General features: G+C 49.1%; 1 protein-coding gene across 5 annotated transcripts in view; it reads right to left on the bottom strand.

Annotated features, from left to right (window-relative positions):
* Positions 1–19,339, bottom strand: part of LOC147733979 (adenosine deaminase 2-like) — a 496,154-nt gene that overhangs the window by 23,818 nt on the left and 452,997 nt on the right. For all 5 annotated transcript variants that reach the window (XM_086952891.1, XM_086952892.1, XM_086952890.1 and 2 more), the window contains one exon: positions 434–591. In XM_086952891.1, coding sequence (XP_086809017.1) covers positions 434–591 — 158 coding nt within the window. The remainder of the gene's footprint in view (positions 1–433; positions 592–19,339) is intronic.

The raw sequence follows: 19,339 nt of genomic DNA, 5'->3' as shown, positions 1-19,339 counted from the left end.
CTCCAAAATGCCGAATGCCGATCAAGTCGCTCACCTTCTCGCTCTTCAGTAATACTGCACAGGTATTAGTTCCCACCACCACTGGGGCTCTGATGCTGCACACTGTGCATTCAGCAGTAGCCCCACAAAACAGGCACCTTAGGTCTCTGCTCTTGAAGCTGCAAACTGTACTTCATCACCACCTTCTTCCGGCGATTCCCTATGGCAGGATCCATGAGAAGGGAAAGGGCTAATGTCGCACCACAGGGGAAGGGGCTAGAGCATTTATGTCGCCAACTTGAAAAGTGGGAGCCCATGTTCCCAAATCATACACTTTATAAAGTAGAAAAGCTGACTTTCAGCTCACCATTTGGATCTTCTCCTCCTAGATGATCTCCACTCACCTGATCACATTGTACTGCCTCTTTATTTGTCTCCCTTAAACTGCCCATACCTGGTTGGAGACTGGACAGACTTCTAATGGGATAGCCATCTTCCTTGACAGTTCCAATGCCTCTGGATGTTTTAGGATGGCAAATCCATGGCCTATGCGAGTGGTGTTCAGCAATATTGCATCAAGGATGTTCTCATCGACCGCAAGGCCTTGCCAGTCTGTGGGAAGAAGCAATAAATATATAAACATTGAAAATTATCAGAGAATTTTGATATATATTTTTCTCAGAAAAGATGGCAGCAGATAGACTACATTGTCTTTCAATCCACCCATCATTTTGATTTTGTACATTTCCTAATGTGAAGGGTTCGCAGAACGGTAAAACTCTTAAGGAATTTCTTTATTTCTTTGCTGATACAGATGAAGTATCCTGGCTTCCCTAGGAGCCTAGATCTTTTCCGCACTGCAGTTCAGAAAATCCAGTCCCTTCAGTCTGCTAGCCTCTACTTTATCCTCAAAATATCAGGCTAAACTCTGTCCCCTACTAACTAGTCTGCAATATGGAACATCCCATCAGCAATAATTCCTTCAGTCTATCAGGTCCTCCACGACTGAAGGGATGCTGCTAATTACATAGTGTGTGAACGTGAAGCACAAGTTACTACTTGTGTAACGATATATCTGTAAGAGACATTAGTTAGTGATAGATTCCTTACCTTAGAATATCCCCAGGCGTCAGACTGGATCCGGAAACTTTTGCGTAGCAATACCCCTGCGCGCCGGTAGGCGTCGTCTGCGGCTCCGCGTCCGTCGTCGGCGTCGTGAGCGCCGGGATGACGTCGTCGGAGTACTTAGACGGCGCCCATGCGCGCTGACGTCAGTTCTGATAACACAGCTTTTCCGCGCCAGATACGCAGAGCCATGATAGAACTAACACTGGTGCCATGAAACTAGGGCCCTGAAAGGGGATGACCTTAACCCTAGATATCGGTTCGCAGAACGGGGAGGATGGGTGGGTCGGTAAGGAATCTATCACTAACTAATGTCTCTTACAGATATATCGTTACACAAGTAGTAACTTGTGCATCTGAAAGAGACACGTTAGTGATAGATTCCTTACCTTAGAATAGATACCCCAGCAATACCAACCCCGGTGGTGGGTCTGCGAACCAATATCACACCAGAAAGTCCTGGAGGACGGAACGGCCAAAGAAGCCATCCCTCCGGACTTGACTGTCCAGGCAGTAGTGTCTTGCGAACGTGTGCAGCGAGGCCCACGTAGCTGCCTGGCAAATGTCCTGCAGGGGGACACCGCGGCCCACGGCAGTAGTCGTTGCCGTGGCCCGAGTGGAGTGAGCCCGCAATCCAGCTGGGGGCTCCTTCCTCGCCATGGAGTAACATGCTTGGATACACAAGATGATCCACCTAGAGATGGTGCTCTTGTGCACAGCCTTTCCCTTCTTCGCGCCCACGTACCCAACGAAGAGTTGGTCATCCACCCGGAATTGGCGTGTGCGATCTAGGTAGTAGGAGAGCGCACGTTTTGGATCCAGACGGTGGAGCCTCTCCTCCTCTTTCGAGGGATGCGGAGGCGGAAAGAAGGTGGGCAAAGTGATGGACTGCCCGATGTGGAAGGCCGTGACAACCTTGGGCAGAAAGGAAGGTCGTGTACGTAACACCACCTTATCAGGATGAACAGACAGGAAAGGTGGAGAAGAAGAAAGAGCCTGGAGCTCACTCACCCTCCTGGCAGAGGTGATGGCAACCAGGAAGGCCGTCTTTAGAGTAAGGAGACGAAGAGGACAGTTATGCAGTGGCTCAAAGGGAGCACACATCAGATAAGTGAGAACAAGATTCAAGTCCCACTGGGGCATCACGAAGGGAACAGGAGGGAACATGTGTGTGATGCCCTTCAGAAATCTACTCACAATAGGGGACTTGAATAAAGAAGGCTGATCTGGTAGCCTCAAGAAGGCTGATAGAGCAGAAAGGTACCCTTTAAGAGTGCCCAGAGCAGAGCCCTGCTGGGCAAGGGAAAGAAGAAAGAGCAGCACTTCCGAAAGGGGTGCAGAGAGAGGATCCACAGCCTTTGCTGTGCACCATGCCACAAATCTGTTCCACCGGCAGGCGTATACCGACTTTGTGGAGGGACGCCTGGCTGCCAGAATGATATCACAGACTTTGGGAGGCAAGTCAAATGGCCTCAACTGCCGCCGCTCAATCTCCAAGCTTGTAGGTGGAGACTGGACAGGTTCGGGTGCAGGACCGTCCCCTGCTGCTGCGACAGAAGGTCCTCCCGAAGAGGCAGACGAATCGGGGGATCGACTGACATGCTGAGTAGCTCGGGATACCAGTATCTTCGTGCCCAGTCCGGAGCCACAAGGATAACTTGGGCCCGGTCGCGCCTGATCTTCTTCAGCACTCTGGGCAGAAGTGGTATAGGCGGAAAGGCGTACAACAGACCGCAGCTCCACTCGCGACGAAAAGCGTCTCCGAGCGAGTGCCGCCTTGGAAATTCCAACGCGCAGAACTGCTGACATTGCGCGTTCTCTTCGGTGGCGAATAGATCTAACCAAGGCTCTCCCCACTGTCGAAAGAGACCTTGCGCCACGTCCGAGTTCAGACGCCATTCGTGATCCATCATGCACCGGCGGCTGAGTTCGTCCGCCCTGGCATTCAGAGAGCCTGCCAGGTGTTGAACCACCAGGGACACGCCCTGATGTTCCAGCCACTGCCAGAGGCGCAGAGCCTCTTGGCAGAGGGTCCACGACCCCACACCGCCCTGTTTGTTGCAGTACCACATGGCGGTGGTGTTGTCGGTGAACACTTGCACTACGCTCCCCCTGACAGAGGGGAGGAATGCCTTCAGTGCAAGACGAATCGCCCTCAGCTCCAGAAGGTTGATGTGGAGCCGGGACTCCGCCGGAGACCAGAGGCCTCTGATATCCGCCTCTCCCATGTGGCCTCCCCAGCCCTGGAGGGACGCGTCCGTCACAACTACGTGCTCCGGCTGGGGTAGGGAGAGGGGTCTGCCACCGACCCAGTCGCGGTCCGTGAGCCACCACTGCAGTTGCTTCGCAGTGCCCTCCGAGATCAGGACATGATCGGACAGGTTGCCCTGATGCTGGGCCCACTGAAACTTCAGGTCCCACTGCAGAGCCCGCATCCGCCACCTGGCGTGACGCACCAGAAGGATGCAGGAGGCCATCAGCCCCAGAAGCCGCAGCGTCAACCTGACCGAGACCCGGGATAACGGCCTGAAGACAGGAATCAGAGCCTGAATATCCCGAACCCGCTGTTCGGGTGGGTAAACCCGAAACTGCGCCGAGTCGAGAACCGCTCCGATGAAGAGGAGCTTTTGAGAGGGACACAGGTGTGACTTCGGCACATTGATGGAGAACCCCAGCAAGTGCAGGAGGTCGGCCGTAGTCTGGAGGTGGCTGACGACTGTCTGGGGCGAGCCCGCCTTCAACAACCAGTCGTCGAGGTAGGGGAAGACTGATACCCCCTGCCTGCGCAGATGGGCTGCGACCACCGCCATCACCTTTGTGAACACCCGTGGGGCGCTGGCAAGGCCGAAGGGGAGCACGGTAAACTGAAAGTGCTCTTGGCCCACCATGAACCGTAGGTAACGCCGGTGGGCCGGCAGGACGGGGATGTGGAAATAGGCGTCCTGCAAGTCCAACGCTACCATCCAGTCTCCTGGGTCCAGGGCAGCCAGAACCTGAGCCAAAGTGAGCATCTTGAACTTCTCCGTACGGAGGAAGCCGTTGACGTTCCGCAGATCCAAGATAGGGCGTAGGCCCCCTTTGCCCTTCTTGGGTACCAGAAAGTAGTGGGAGTAACAACCACGTCCTACTTCTGGCCCAGGAACGCGCTCGATGGCCCTCTTGGCCAAGAGGGCCGAAACCTCCTCTTGCAGAAGTTGCAAGTGATCCCCCGACACACGGTGGCATTGAGGTGGCATGAATGGAGGGGATGACTCGAAGGGGAGGGAGAAGCCCCTTCGGACAATTTGCAGCACCCACCTGTCCGAAGTGACTGTATGCCAGTGGGAGAGGTGATGGCGAACCCTGCCTCCCACAGGCGTCACATGGGCCTGAAAACTCGGACTAGGAAGGTTTTGAGGCAGGGGCTGCTGAGGGAGGTGTGGACTGGCCTCGCCGCTGGCCCCGACCACCGCCACGGCGGTTCCCACGTCCGCCACCGCATTGCTGAACATTCTGCGGCGCGTGGCTGACGGTACGTGGTGGGGCGCCCCTTCCGTGGCCACGAAAGGAGCGAAAGGCACCCGATTGCTGGCGTGGGGCCGTAAGGCCCAAGGACTTGGCCGTGGCCCTGGAGTCCTTGAAACGTTCCAGCGCATGGTCTGCCTTGTCGCCGAAGAGGCGACGGCCATCAAACGGCATGTCCAGGAGGGTGGCCTGGACATCGGCCGAGAAGTTGGCGGACCTCAACCAGGCGTGGCGTCGAACCGCCACCGTCGTTGCCATTGCCCTGCCCAGTGAGTCCGTTGTATCCAGCCCACACCGGATAGAAAAGCGTGCCGCATCTCGGCCGTCCGCAAGAGTTTGGCTGAGTTTAGCCCTGACCTCCTCAGGGCATTGTGGCAGCACCTCCGCAACCGTGTCCCACAGAGTGTGGGTGTAGCGGCCCAAGAGACAGTTGGTGTTCACAGACCGTAGCCCTAGGCTCACAGACGAGAAGACCTTCTTCCCGAACTGTTCATATCTCTTGGATTCCCTGTCGGGCGGAACCGACGGGAATGCGGTCTGGGAGTTAGAGGCCTGGATGACCAGGCTCTCGGGGGTGGGATGGGTGGACAAAAAGCATGGGTCGCCCGGTGCCGGGCGGTAGCGTCTGGCCACGTTCCTGTCCACAGGGGGGCCTGTGGCGGGCTTGGACCAAGTGCCCAGAAGAACGTCACACAAGGCCTCATTGAACGGCAGGAGGGGCTCCGCGGAGCCGGACTGCGGTTTGAGGACCTCGGTGAGGAGATTAGTCCTCACGGCCGCGACGGGGAGCTGAAGGCTCAGGGCCTTAGCTGCCTTCGTCAACACTACGCTGTAAGCAGAACCCGCCTCCGAAGCCACAGTCGGGGGCGACGTAAATCCACTGTCTGGCAAGGTGTCAATACCACTGGCCTCCCCAAGCTCATATGTCCAGTCCTGGTTTGACTGGCAATCACGTGCCAGAGGGTCCTCGGACCCCTCCCACTGCTCCTCGTCACCTGGCTCCTGGAGACCAGGATCAACAGCCAGGGCCTCCTCGTGGAGATAGAACTCTCCAAAGGCCGTCGGAATCGGCGCCCAGCGGCGCCCTTCCGACTCCTGAGTAGGACCGTAGGAAACATTGGGGGCGGCAACCACATCGGCTGCCGGGGACGACACCTGAAGGGACGGCGCCGGTGAGGTCGTAAGGTCGACCGGCGAGGTCCCGGATCCGGAGCCGGATCCAGCGAGGTCGCGCGGCGCCGGGACCGAAGTCGCCAACGGCGCCGGGCCCGAAGCACCCGACGTCGTCGGGGCCGAAGCGCCCGACCCGGAAGGACCTCCAGACGGAGCCGATCGGCCCGAAGGCGCCACGGGAACCGACTGAGAAGGGAGGGCCCTCATGGCCATGAGGTACCTCTCGACCTCCTCCTGCGACGCGCCGTGCCCAGGGACCCGAAGGTGTGGGGCAGGCGGCGACGCTTGCGACTCCCGCGGAGCCGCGTGGGCGGTGTCGTCCGAGTCCCCGGCCGCATCGAGCGAGCGTCGGGGCGGGTCGGAGGACCGATGGTGTCGCTCCGACCTCTCATGCCTCTTACCTGAGGACTTGGAACCAGACGATCGGTGGTCACTCCCGGAACGTCGATGACTCCGACCTCGCGACCTGTCCCTCGACCTCCCGTGGGACCGGGACCGGGACCTGGAGCGGCGCGGGGCCGAGTGCCTCAGCTCGAGACGCTTGCGGGACCGCTCCCGCCTAGCCTTCGACGTCAGGGCCCGGCAGTCGGCGCAGGTACGATCGTCGTGGTCGAGGCCTAAGCACTTCAGGCACCGGCGATGGGGGTCCGTGACCGACATGAGTCGGCCGCACTTCGAACAAGGCTTGAACCCGGGCATCCCTGGCACCGATAGTCGAGACAGTCGACTAAAGAGAAGATCAAAAGGATCAAAATTTTTCAGTCAAAAAGTGACTGGGGGTAGAGCTTCTTCCGGATCTGCGCTAGCTGGCGCGGAAAAAAGAAGAACTGACGTCAGCGCGCATGGGCGCCGTCTAAGTACTCCGACGACGTCATCCCGGCGCTCACGACGCCGGCGACGGACGCGGAGCCGCAGACGACGCCTACCGGCGCGCAGGGGTATTGCTACGCAAAAGTTTCCGGATCCAGTCTGACGCCTGGGGATATTCTAAGGTAAGGAATCTATCACTAACGTGTCTCTTTCAGATTCCTACTCACCACTTGACACCACCCTTGTGTCAAACTGATTCAGGATTTGAGATTCCCACCTTCCTTATGAAATGCTGAGATCTGATTGGTGTGAAGGTGGTCTGTTATTCTGAAAACACTTCCATCTTTCCCACCAAATAAGCCAAACCCTGGCTATTGCTACATTAAAATGCTGGAGGAAAAGAAATTTGCCTCCTCACTTCTGTTTTAATCTTTCTCCTACCATGCCCTCGGATGCCTAATAATAGTTAAGTATTTTCTTTGAGATCCATCTGCCTGCTCTACATTATGGCCATCCTAGTTGTGGGTGCCACTGACTGGATTGGGGATTGCGGTTTGTCTACCATTGGGTATGTGGGTCTCAGATGCTCATACAGATGGCAGTGTATTGAGAGGATATTGGTCTACCCTTTGTGCAAGCGACTGACTCCCTGCCCTGCCGATTAGTCCTGCTGTCCTGCCCAAAAGGGGCAGCTTTGAAGCAACTCTCCGTTCCTTTAAATTTTTCAATGGCAGTGTGTGAAGGGCAGGAAATGCAGATATTTCCAGGTACTGCCATGGTCAGGAATTAAAGAAATGAAAGTAGAACAAAACTCACAGAAGAAATTATACTAACACCGAGGGGGAAATAGAAGGGTGACTACAAGTGCAATGGAGCAGTATAGGCACAAAGAAAGGAGTAAAACAATGATGGCAACAGAATGAAAAAGTAGGAAGAGCTGTGGACAATAGATTGGAAGCGAAAGGAGGGAAAGAGTTGCTAAAGGAACAGCCTACTAAATAAGGCAGAAACAGGAAAAGTGAGCAGACAGGAAAGATATGAAAATAGAAAAAAGTTGAAGCAAAATAAGGGACTAAAGAATAAATGAGGTAACAGATGGAGGATTATTGCTAGAAAGACGTGGAAGCAAAGAGAAGAGAAATGAAGCAGAAAAAAGCAAAGAAAGAGGCAGCTGCTACTAAAGTAGAAGATATAAAGATGGGAGACATATTTTTGGAATTTACCTGTGTCATTTCTCAGAATGTGGTCTCTCCTCATTACCTTTAAATCCTAGTATTTACTTATAAGATGAAACTGAGATAAGCAACCCCAAAACAGGCTGCAAATGAAAGTCCTGCTCAGCCTAACGGCATTCTTCTGTTCTGTGGGGCTTTTATGGAGTTTGTCTCTGATACCTCCACTTACTTGGCAGATGCCCAGAAGGTCTTCTTTGGTACCAGTTTGTGGGATTCAGACATGTCAATGTATGAAAGTTGTGGTTCCCGGACTCGGGCGGTGGGTTGGCACCTACTCTTCTTCAATCAATCAAATCAATCAGGGGTTTGTAAAAGTGCGGGTACTCACCATGAGGGTCTCAAGGGTCTGAGGAGGGAGGGGAGGAGAGGCTGCTGATCCGTCTGGGTGCTGGGGTGCAGTCGAACAGCCAGGTCTTGAGATTCTTCCTGAATTGGGTCAGCGACTGGGATTTGCCTGAGGTGGTAAGGTAGAGTGCTACAGGACCTGGCAACGAGGTAAGAGAAGGATCTTCCTCAGGTTCTAGACTTGTGGATCCGTGGGTCGGTAGCCCGGGCCAGTTAGGTGGAGCGGATGTGACTGGTGGGTATGTGGAATGAGAGGCGGTGGTTCAGATATGCTGGTTCTGCATCGTTGAGGGCTTTGTAGGCATGTATGAAGTGATCCTTTTGTTGCCTAGGAGACAGTGGAGATCTCAAAGGTGTTTGGTGATGTGGCTGCGGACGGGCAGATTGAGGACCAGTCTGGCTGCGGCATTTTGAACGATCTGTAGTTTCCTGAGGAGTTCTGGGTGACGCCAGCATAGATGAATGAATGAATGAATGAAAGAATATTTATATAGCGCCTATACTACCCGGAGGCCTCGTAGCGCTTCAGAACCAAGAAGCAGCAGCAACAGAGTTTCCAGCAAGATTATCGGTCGAATAGATGCGTTTTCAAAAGTTTACGAAAAGCAGTTAGACTGCGGGTCTCTCTTATTAGCTGAGGGAGAGCGTTCCATAGCTTGGCTGCTGAGTACCAAAAGGAGCGGCCTCCCCACCTAGCTTTTTTGACCTTCCTGGTAGTTGCTAAAACTTGGTTACTGGAGCGGAGGGATCTAGATGGTTGGTAAACTGGTAGCATCGAATGAAGAATGATGGGACCTGTTTTCCAGATAGCTTTGTTGGCTATACATAGCGCTTTAAACTGAACCCTGGCACCCATAGAAAGCCAGTGTAGTTGACGAAGGGGGGGCTTAGCAGATTGTCTCCTCGGGACCTGCAGGAGTAATCTTGCAGCGCTGTTCTGTACCACTTGAAGTTTATTTATTGTAGACAGTGGGGCTCCTAGGTACAGGGAATTCCCATAATCCAGCCGAGATAAGATCAGCGCCTGGATCATGATCCTGCGTGCTTCGAATGGGAGGAGAGGAAGAACCCTACGTAACATCCTTAACAACCCATAGCATGTTGATGATAAAACAGTGGCTTGATGACTAAGGTTAAGTTTATCATCAAGCCACACGCCCAAGCTCTTTATGCACGGCGTAGGCGGTGGGGCTGGTCCTAGGCATGAGGGCCAGATGGGAATCGGTGGTGCGGGGGAGGGTTTGCCTAGTAACATAATCTCGGTCTTATCTCCGTTAAGACGGAGGTAAGAGTCCTTCATCCATCCGGCCACTGCTTCGAGGCAGGGTGCCAGCCTATCCGACGATCTTCCATCGTGGCCCAAAGATACCACTAATTGGGTATCGTCTGCATAGCTGACAATCTTAATGCCGAATGGGTGGATAACAGCAGCCAACGTCTTCATATACACGTTGAAAAGCGTTGGGCTTAGGGCCGAACCCTGTGGGACCCCACATCCCAGAGATTGACTAGACGAGACCACGGCTCCTTCAAAGACTTGGAAATGGCGATTACTGAGGAAGGAGGTGAACCACTTCAGAGCAGCGCCCAACACCCCGCTCATTCTGAGTCGGTTGATCAAGATGGAATGGTTGACCGTGTCGAACGCTGCACTGAGGTCCAGCAGAATGATCGCAGCTCCTCCTCCCTCATCCACCAATCTCCTATCCTCCTCAGTCACTAGCAATAGGGCTGTTTCTGTTCCATGGTTAGGGCGAAAGCCAGTTTGAGTATCGTCCAGCAAATTATTAGATTCAAGCTGGGCTGTGAGAATATTATTAACATGTTTTTCTAATAATTTACTGAGCCATGGCAGGAGAGAAATTGGACGATAGTTCGATAGTGTGGACGGGTCCAAGCTGGGCTTTTTTATTAATGCTTTTACCATGGCGCATTTCCACATGTGAGGGACTGTGCATGTTGATATAGAGATTTAAAACCTCCATTATGGTGGTTTGGACAGCTTTGATAGCTGCCTTTATCTGTTTGGGCGGAGCCACGTCCAGTGGAGAGCCTGAGACAACTTTGCTGATAATTATATCGAGTGCCTCTAAGTTTAAGAAATGTAAGTGATCCAGGACAGGAACATGAATTAGATTGATGGTGTTATTGTATTCTAAGTCAACTTGATTAGAGGAGAAGGCATTATATATCGTCTCTATTTTCTCTTTGAAGAACACTGCCAGTTGATTGCAGTGTTCAAGCGCTCCTTCACTGGAAGGAAGGGGTTGTGGCGGGGTAATCAGTGATTTGGCTATTTGAAATATCTCTTTAGGGGAATTCGCTACAGCACCTATTTTATCCTCATAAAATTCCGCCTGAGTTTTTTTAATCTCGTTTTTGTATCTCCTGATAGCTATTCTGTAAGTTTGTTTTGTTTCTAGCGAGAGGACTAGTCTCCAGAGTCTTTCCAACTTGCGGCAGGATTGCTTTAATATTCTCAATTCAGGGCTAAACCAGGGAGCCGGGTTTTTCCTATTGCAATTCTGTATAATGACTTTAGGGAAGGTCATGTCTAGTGTTTCCTGGATCCAGGCATTAAAGTTGGTGTTTGCTTCTTCAATGTTTGTTCCTACTGTGGGCTTAGTGGCTTTTAGAGATGCTTGCCATTTATCCAGGGTAACCTATCCCATTTCCGATCCCACGTTATTTTAGGAGGTTGTGCCCCTTGAGTGTTTTTAGTAACCCAGAATAAGGGGATTAAAAGGTGGTCGGACCACGGTATGGAGATGGGGTCTCCTGAGGTAAGATTATGTAAGTTACTAAATATGGGGTCAAGAAGGTGACCTTTTTCGTGTGTTGGGATGATGCACTTTAAGTCCAGACCTAAGGCCTGGAGGCAGGATGAAAGATTATTAGTAGTGGAGAGAGAGGTATCCTCTAAATGTATATTTAGGTCTCCAAGAATGGTGAAATTGGCCATAGTTACCACTTGTTCTGAGGCCAAATCAATCAGTTTGGGGATAAATTCATTTAGGGCCCCGGGGGGGGGGGGGGGGGGGTGCGTAAATTAATATGCCTGATAGACAGTCAGTGGAGGACAGTTCTAGAGAGAAGGGGGGTTTTCCCCTTCTTTAAATGCCGATGGCAGAAGACAACATTGGTAGGTGTCCTTATAAATAATAGCTAAGCTTCCACCTCGTCCTGTACAGCGATCTATTCTGCAAATATTTTCCCCTATTGGAAGAGCACGAACAATATCTGGATCGTTCCCTGCTTGTAGCCACGTTTCAGTTAGAAATATGGCGTCCAGCTTATGTTCCTCGATTAAAAGAGCTATCTCCGTTCAGTGTTTGGGCAGGGATCTACAATTTTAGAGGGCCATGTTATATTGTGTAGTGGAGGTATGATCCCTGTCCAGATAATCATGTGTTTTAAAATGCCGATGGCAGAGACGGCATAGTAAAGGGGGCTTTGCGGGGTCCAATGTATGCCGACAGGTCGTCTTCTCAGTTGGTCGTAGCATATGTAAGGTAGTATTGCTATACATCACGGAGGTATTATTGAGAGAACCAGGGGTTGTGGCCCCTTGCCCCGTCCGATCGCGGACGGGAGCAGACGGGCAGGACTCTGGCACGACTCCGGCGCAGGTCCGGCGCGTCCGCTGATCGCGAGCGCTGCGCGGAGGCATGACCGTCCCCTTTAATGTGCAGCTAGAGCGTGTCACAGTGCTAACCCACACCCAATATGGCCGCTGTTTTTAGATCGCTTACCCGAGACCGGCTCTCAGCGTCGATACTCGGCTGAGAGTGGCCAGGCAGCGAGGGGGGGAGGGGGGGGGGGGGGAGAGAGATCTCTACAAGGTCTCAGCCATGTGTCCAGGTTAAAAGCTTATTAATCAAGCAGAAGTCTAAATAACACAAAGTTTTTTAAAAAGATCAGCAAGAGCGAAAGGGATAGCAAGACCTCCCGGCATTCGCCTCAGGAGGGTGAGAGCGCACTTCTTAGTCAAGCGCACGCCTACAATATGCCCCTTTTATGTGCAGATGTTTTGTCGTAGACAAATCTGCTGCTAATGAGTGTGTGGGTCACCTTCTTTCTGGATTCGGTGGGGATCCATCTGACTGTCTTACGAACCAGGCATAACGTGTGGAAGCAAGATGAAGATACAGCCTTGATCTGGCAGTTCATTGTGAGCGAGGAGCCCAGTATGATGCAGAGGTTTTGTGCATGGTCCATAGGGGTGAAGGGCTCCCAGTGTGGCGGGCAACCAGGAGTAGGCCCAAGCTGAGGGGGTGGGTCCCAGGAGGAGGACTTCGATCTTGTCCAAGTTGAGTTTGAGTCAACTGTCTTGCATCCAGGTGGCAACGGCCTACATCCCACTGTGGAAGTTATTTCTGGAGGCTGTGGGTTTGTTGGTGAGTGAGAGGATCAGCTGGGTATGGTCGGCGTAGGAGACTATGTTGGGTCCGTGGTTCCTGACAGTGGCTGTGAGCCGAGCCGTGTAGACGTTGAAGAGGGTGGGGCTCAGGGAGGAGCCCTGGGACTCTCTGTAGCTGATCGTTGTGGGTTCTGAGAGGACAGAGGAAGTCTGACTCGCTGTGTTCTACTGGTGATGAAGGAGTGGATCCAGTCCCGGGCCATGTTGTGGATGCCGGTGTCATGAAGCGTCTTCATTAGGGTGTGGTGGGAGACGGTTTTGAAGGTGGCCGAGAGGACCAGGAGGATGAGGGCTTCAATTTCGCTTCAGGAGGAGGGTGCAGACGTCATCTGTAGGGGCTAGGAGGGTGGTCTTAGTGCTGTGGCTGTTTAGAAGGCGGATTTGGAGATGTCCAGGACATGGTTGGCTTTAATAAACTTGGAGGGATGGCCATGATGGCCTTCTTGTTGACCTTAGTTGGGAAGGGGAGCAGGGAGATGGGTCTGAAGTTCTTGAGGTCTGTCGGGTCGGCGGATGGTTTCTTCAGCAGGGGTTCATCTCTGCGTTTTTCCAGTTATCGGAGAAGGTGGCAGTCTCGATGGAGCACTTGATGGTGCGGAAAAGTTCAGAGGTGATGGAGGTGGCAGCTCTATGGAAGATGCAGTGTGGGCATGAGTCCAAGGGGGCCCCCTGAGTGGATGATCTTCATGTTCTTGAGTGTGTCGTCTGTGGTGAGCGGGGTCCAGTTGAGCAGGATCTGTTGGGGTGCGGCATGGTCGGGTGCGGTGGTGTCAGGTGTGGTGGGAGAGTCTTGGGTGCCGGCGCTGCCATAGATGTACCTGATCTTGTGGTGGAAGAAGATGCATACTTCGTTGCAGAGGTCTTGGGAGGGTGGGACGTCTATGGCCTATATGTTGGGCCTGGCAAACGCCTAGACAATGGCGAAGAGTTCTTTGCTGTTGTGTGTGTTGGAGTTGATGAAGGGCCATTTTCTTTGTGGTTTTGAGGAGGAGGTTGTGTGTGGTGACAGCGGCTTTGAAGGTTGCATGGGTTTTGTTGTTCCTACATCTCTTTTCATGTTGCCTACAGGTGGGTCTGTACTCGTGGAGGGCAGAAGTGAACTAGCTAGCTTTCTTAAAGTGTTGCCTACCAGGTGCCTTCTGAGGTGTTAGTGTCGGCGGATGTCGGCAGTGTGGTAGAGCTGAGGGAAGCGGTGAGATGTTCTTCGGTGGCCTTGTTCCAGATACTGCGGGTCGGTGAGGGAAGGTGTATGGCGAGTTTGGTGAAGGCCCAGTGCATGCAGTGGTGGTCGGTCCAGAGGAGATGGGTGGTGTGGCTGTAGGTGATGTTTTCACTGGGGGAGAAGACAGGGTTGAGCATGTTTCCTGCTGCTTGGGTTGGAGAGGAGACGAGATGCTTGAGTCCGATGTTTATGGGGTTCTCTAGAAGGGATTGGTGTTGGGGTCATTGGGGTTGTGCAGGGGATAGTTGAGGTCTCCAAGAAGGATGTAATTAGTGGATGCAAACACCTGGGGTGCAATGAGGCCGACTATGGTGTGGTATTCCTATTGCTATTCTCTATTATCACAATTGTATGTGTGCTTAAGTTCCACCCTAGCATAGTATGGAATGTTCTGATGTCATTAGGGGTTTGAAGGATGCTGCTCAGTTGAAGCTTACTCTGGGAGCTTTTGGATGGGATCCTTTGTACCTGAATAAACTTCTGATGAAGTCTACAATGTTTCCTCATTTGTATGGAAATTCTACACTGGCAGCTTCACCAAAGGATCTCAACTCAGGAACTGTCTTCTATATGATTTTATTACAATTTCATATTTGCATTTAAGGTGAGAATTATAAAGTTCACCTTTCATTTGACTTTGTGGTTACTTATTTTCAAAGGATATTATGCTACTTGAGTCTAGTGGGATTAGAGCTTCGCCACATATTGCTTTATATGGGATGTATGATTTTTAGCATATCGATGTGGGTTCATCCTAGAACTCATCATCCTTTGATTAAATGATAACAGTGGCTGAATGATTTTCCTTTATTCTCTGAGCTATAATTTCCATTCAAATTTCTCAGAATGGTTGCTCGAGATTTGGTACTTTTGTGGAAATAAGAAGAATTCAAGGAAAACTACTTGCTGTGAGTTTTAGCATTGGAAAGGGATTTGCTGAATGCCTTTATTTCGCCAGGAAGCGGCTTGCAGTGGGCTTTTATTGACATGATTCAGCTTTAATACTGTACGTGTTGTGACTCAAACTTTTCAAGGAAAACATTTAACTTTGCATCAAATACCATTTGCTGGATGCATAGATTTGATGATTTGTTGGAAATGTATACATTTGAAGACTTTGTATTCACTTGGCACTGGTAAAGTCAAAGATAAACTCCTACCTACTTATCAGGGACCATTTCACCAATTTAATTCCTGACTATGGCAGCGTTTTGCATATTTTTCACAAGATAAAGGTACAGTGTGTTAATATTTATTTTGTGATTTCAGCAGGATACACTCTGTGGCAAATCATTTTTAAAAAGATATCGACAGCGATTTGCACGCTCTCATCAATATTTTATTTCATCTACGGTGACTGTGATTTGCATGCTTATCAGACGATAAAGGTACTGTGGGGCTAATATTACATTTTGTGGTCATAGCGATTTGGTGTCTCTTAGTAAGTACACTTTGTGGCAAATAATTTTTCTACTAAAACATCTCAACAGCGATTTGCACGCTTATTATTGATAGACTGTGAATTGCATATTTTATGAAAAGCACATCATTTTCATCAGCGATTCGCACGCTTACATTACTTGAGCATTCAGCTTTATTGAATTGTGGCCTATATCATTAAACGATGCAGAATGTAACGGCGGCACCTTTTTTCTTGGAGTCACCAGGTGATCCTCCAATTAGATGGAAGAAATGAAAGCATGTTTTCGAGAGATATGACAAAGTTTGTGGGACATCATTAAGTGCTGAAAGAAAGACTTCACTTCTTTTACATTGTTTGGGATCAGAAGGACAGGAAGTGTTCGATCATTTACCAGAATTACCATCTTCTGAGGCTAATGGGTTGAATGAATATGAAATTTGCATTTGTAAATTGGATAAACATTATTTGCCTAAGATAAGCACGATACTTGAAAGATATCATTTTGGGAAACGCACGCAAAAAGATGGGGAAACTGTTGAAACATACATAACTGACTTAAGAAAGATAGCTTCATCCTGTAAATATGACAATCTAACTGATGATCACATACGTGATCAATTTACGTTAGGCTGCAACAAGGAAAAGGTGAGAGAGGAGTTGTGGCTTCGAGATGAGCCTACTCTAGAGGAGGTTCTTGGATTTGCGAAGAGAATAGAGCACTCGTTGAAGTGTGTTGATGTTCTTAAGAATGGTGATGTAAAAGAGGAAAAGGTTCATTCAGTTAAAAGTAAATTTCACAAATATACTCCAGTTGTGGAAGATAAAACTAATAGAGAGGTTAAAAATGAAAGATTTAAAAATAAGGAGAAGTTCACCACATTGAAATATTTTAGATGCGATAAGGTAGGGCATTTAGCTAATGATAGCAGATCTCCTGCGCTAAATCATATATGCTCCAAATGCAAGAAAAAAGGTCACTTCTCTAAAACATGTAGGACGAAAATATCTCCCAGGGTGAAGAAAGTAGAGGTGTACGAAAGTAACTCAGAGTCTTCTCAGGACGACTTTGAGTGTGGGCAGATAGTTGTCCAGATTCAAGATATGTCCAAGAAGAGAAATTGTCCTTTTGACGACATACTCATTGAACAAGAGTCCTTTTTGAGTCTGGGGCAAAGATAACTATAGTTTCTAATGAATTATATAACTTAAAGCTTAAGAATAAAATCAAACTTGTAAAACCTGATATTATTCCATTAGCTTATGGAGGTGAACCAATTAAGCTTCATGGATACTTCATGGGTGTGATTGAGTACAAGGACAGAATGATTGCAGGGAAGATTTATATATCTAAGAAAGGAGATAGTTTAATAAGTTGGTTACATCAAGGAGATCTAGGTGTGTTTCTGGATCCCAATGAGGATCCTCCTATACAAATCAGAGAAAATGTTTCGGTAATTCAGAAATCTAGTTCTAGTTCAACACTTGAAAGTGATAGCAGGAAGATTCTAGATTTGAAGCATGAACATACTTCCACACCTGTCTGCATCATGGGTAAGGAAAATTAATTTGTGTTATCCCTCATTGAAAACATTCCTAATGTGTTCAAACATGAGTTGGTATGCTTGAAAGGGTATCAACATAAAATCGAGCTAAAGAATGGATCAATTCCCGTATGTTGCAAAGTGAGGAATGTTCCTTTGTCTGTAAAAGATGATATGCAAAAAGAATTAAAGAAATTGATGGATGGTGGAATTATTGAGGAGGTTGAGGGAACGAAATAGTTGGCTCCGGTGGTGGCCACAAGAAAACCCAATTGCGATCTTCGTCTATGCATCAATTTGTGGCAACTAAACAAAAATGTGGTGATCGATAAATATCCTTTCCCTAATATTAATTAACTGTTAGTGTTATTGGGTGAAGCTAAAGTATTTAGCACCATTGATTTAACATCTGCGTATCACCAGATAGAGTTGGAGCAAAACAGCAGAGACTTAACAGCCTTCATTACGCCTTTTGGCACTTTTAGATTTAAAAGGATGCCATTTGGTCTAGTCTCGGCCTCATCAGTATTTCAGAGAGTAATGGAGAGAGTGTTGAAGGGTTTACCTGGTGTGTGTGTTTATCAGGATGACATTTTGGTATTTGCCAACAATATGGTCGAGCATGATAGTAGATTAAGGGCAGTGTTACGCAATCTGAATGAATGTAATCTCACGGTGAAAAAGGAAAAGTGTAAATTTCGTGCGGACTCCATAAATTATTTGGGTCATAGGAGAGATGCAAACGGGGTTAGACCAAAAGAAGTTATGGTTGACGTTATTCAGAAAATGAGTCCTCCCAAGAATAAGGAAGAAATTATGAAGTTCTTAGGCATGGTGGAATACTATGCTAAGTTTGTAAAAAACTTTGCTGAGGTGACTGTCAACATGAGATGTTTATTAAGAAAAGGTGTCAATTATTGTTGGTCTCCTGAATGTAATGCAGAATTTGCTGGTGTCAAGAAATGTTTAAAAAATGCTCCAACCTTACAAAGTTTTGATACCTCTCTCAAAGCTATTCTCACGACGGATGCTAGTGAGAGGGGTGGTAAAAATTGATACTTGTATAGCGCACTACTCACCCGCAAGGGTCTCAAGGTGCTTGTACGAATACCGCTGTGGAACCCATCCTGGCTTTCCCTGTGAGGTGTCCACTCCTGGGCACCAGCAAGGTGGAGGCCAGGCATCCAAAGTCAAAGTCAAAGTCAAAGTCAAAAAGATTTTATTTGTGTAGGTACTCAACCGAGGACCACAAATATAACATAAAATGAGAAAAGAATTAACAAAAGATAAGTACATCACAAAATTAATATAAAGCTAACATGGATTTAAAAAATTTGTACAGATTGTAGCATACAAATTCGTTCGGAGGATTTATGCCCGCTGTTAATATTTCTTTTTCCTTTGTTAGCCTGCAGGATCTGTATATCGGTGTAATATAATGAGCGCGAGCTGCTACTACTTTAGAGTTGGGGCAAATGAACAGTAAGTGCTCCACAGTCTGCTCACCCCCTTGACATAACAAACATAGATGGGAGAGTTCTCCAGGTGACCATTTTGCTTTATAAGATTGTACAGGTAAAATCCCAGTTCGACACATGAAAATTACCCTCCTTGCATTATGAGAAAGACAAAAAGAAATATAAGGCTGTATATGTTTATACTCTATAAGTGTAGTGAATGGCTTGAATATTTTTAGCCTATAGCTGTGAGCATAGTCCAAATCATAACTTAACCTAGGAGTAAAACATTTGCTAGGAGTAAAACATTTAGCGTTGTGGGGGCCGTTGTGGATATTAAGCAAGCTATTGCCCAGAGTTGCAGAGTGGGACTCCATGATTGGAATAGGCACGAGGCGAGACTTATCAGGTCCGTGGAATTTTGAGCCCAAGACCCGCCGAGGCGGGGAATTGAATCCTGGTCCCGGGCTAGACCTCTGCATCAGGGTCTGCCGCTCCAATCATTGAGCCACACTTCTCCTCCAGGTTTAGGTGCTGTATTGCAGCAATGCGGTCAATCTGGTACTAAAACCATAATGTTTTTGTCTCGAAGTCTCAGGGATCCTGAGACTAGATATTCAGTTGTAGAAAGAGAGGCTTTAGCAGTTTTTTGGGCTGTGAGGAAGTTGAAAAAGTTTATATGGGGAACAGAATTTGAGGTTAGGACTGACCACAAACCTTTGGTGGAAATCTTTGAGAAAAAGGGCCTGGATTTGATTTCTGGCCGAATTACCAAATGGATAATGGGGCTGCAAGAATATTCTTTTCACATTGGATATATTCCTGGGGTGGAGAATAAAATAGCGGATGTTCTTTCTCGCCTTGTTCCTGAGGTCGGAGTTTGAGGGTGTTGACAATGAGTTTGAAGAGGAATGGGTTTGTGCTTTGGATTTGGCAAGTATAACTGAAGAGAGCTGGGTTTATGAAGTTGGTTCAGATGAAACGTTGAGTGAAGTTTTGTCTTTATTAAGTGGTAACTGGATCAGTGCTAAGGCAGGGACTTTGTCTACAAGTCCGTTTTGGTACGTGAGGCATGAATTATCGGTCAATAGAGGTATACTGTTTC

This window comes from Lissotriton vulgaris, chromosome 1_2 (assembly GCF_964263255.1).
Source record: "Lissotriton vulgaris chromosome 1_2, aLisVul1.2, whole genome shotgun sequence".
Classification (NCBI taxonomy): Eukaryota; Metazoa; Chordata; class Amphibia; order Caudata; family Salamandridae; genus Lissotriton; species Lissotriton vulgaris.
Note: the sequence above shows the minus strand (reverse complement) of the source record. Positions and strands in the feature narration are given on the sequence as shown.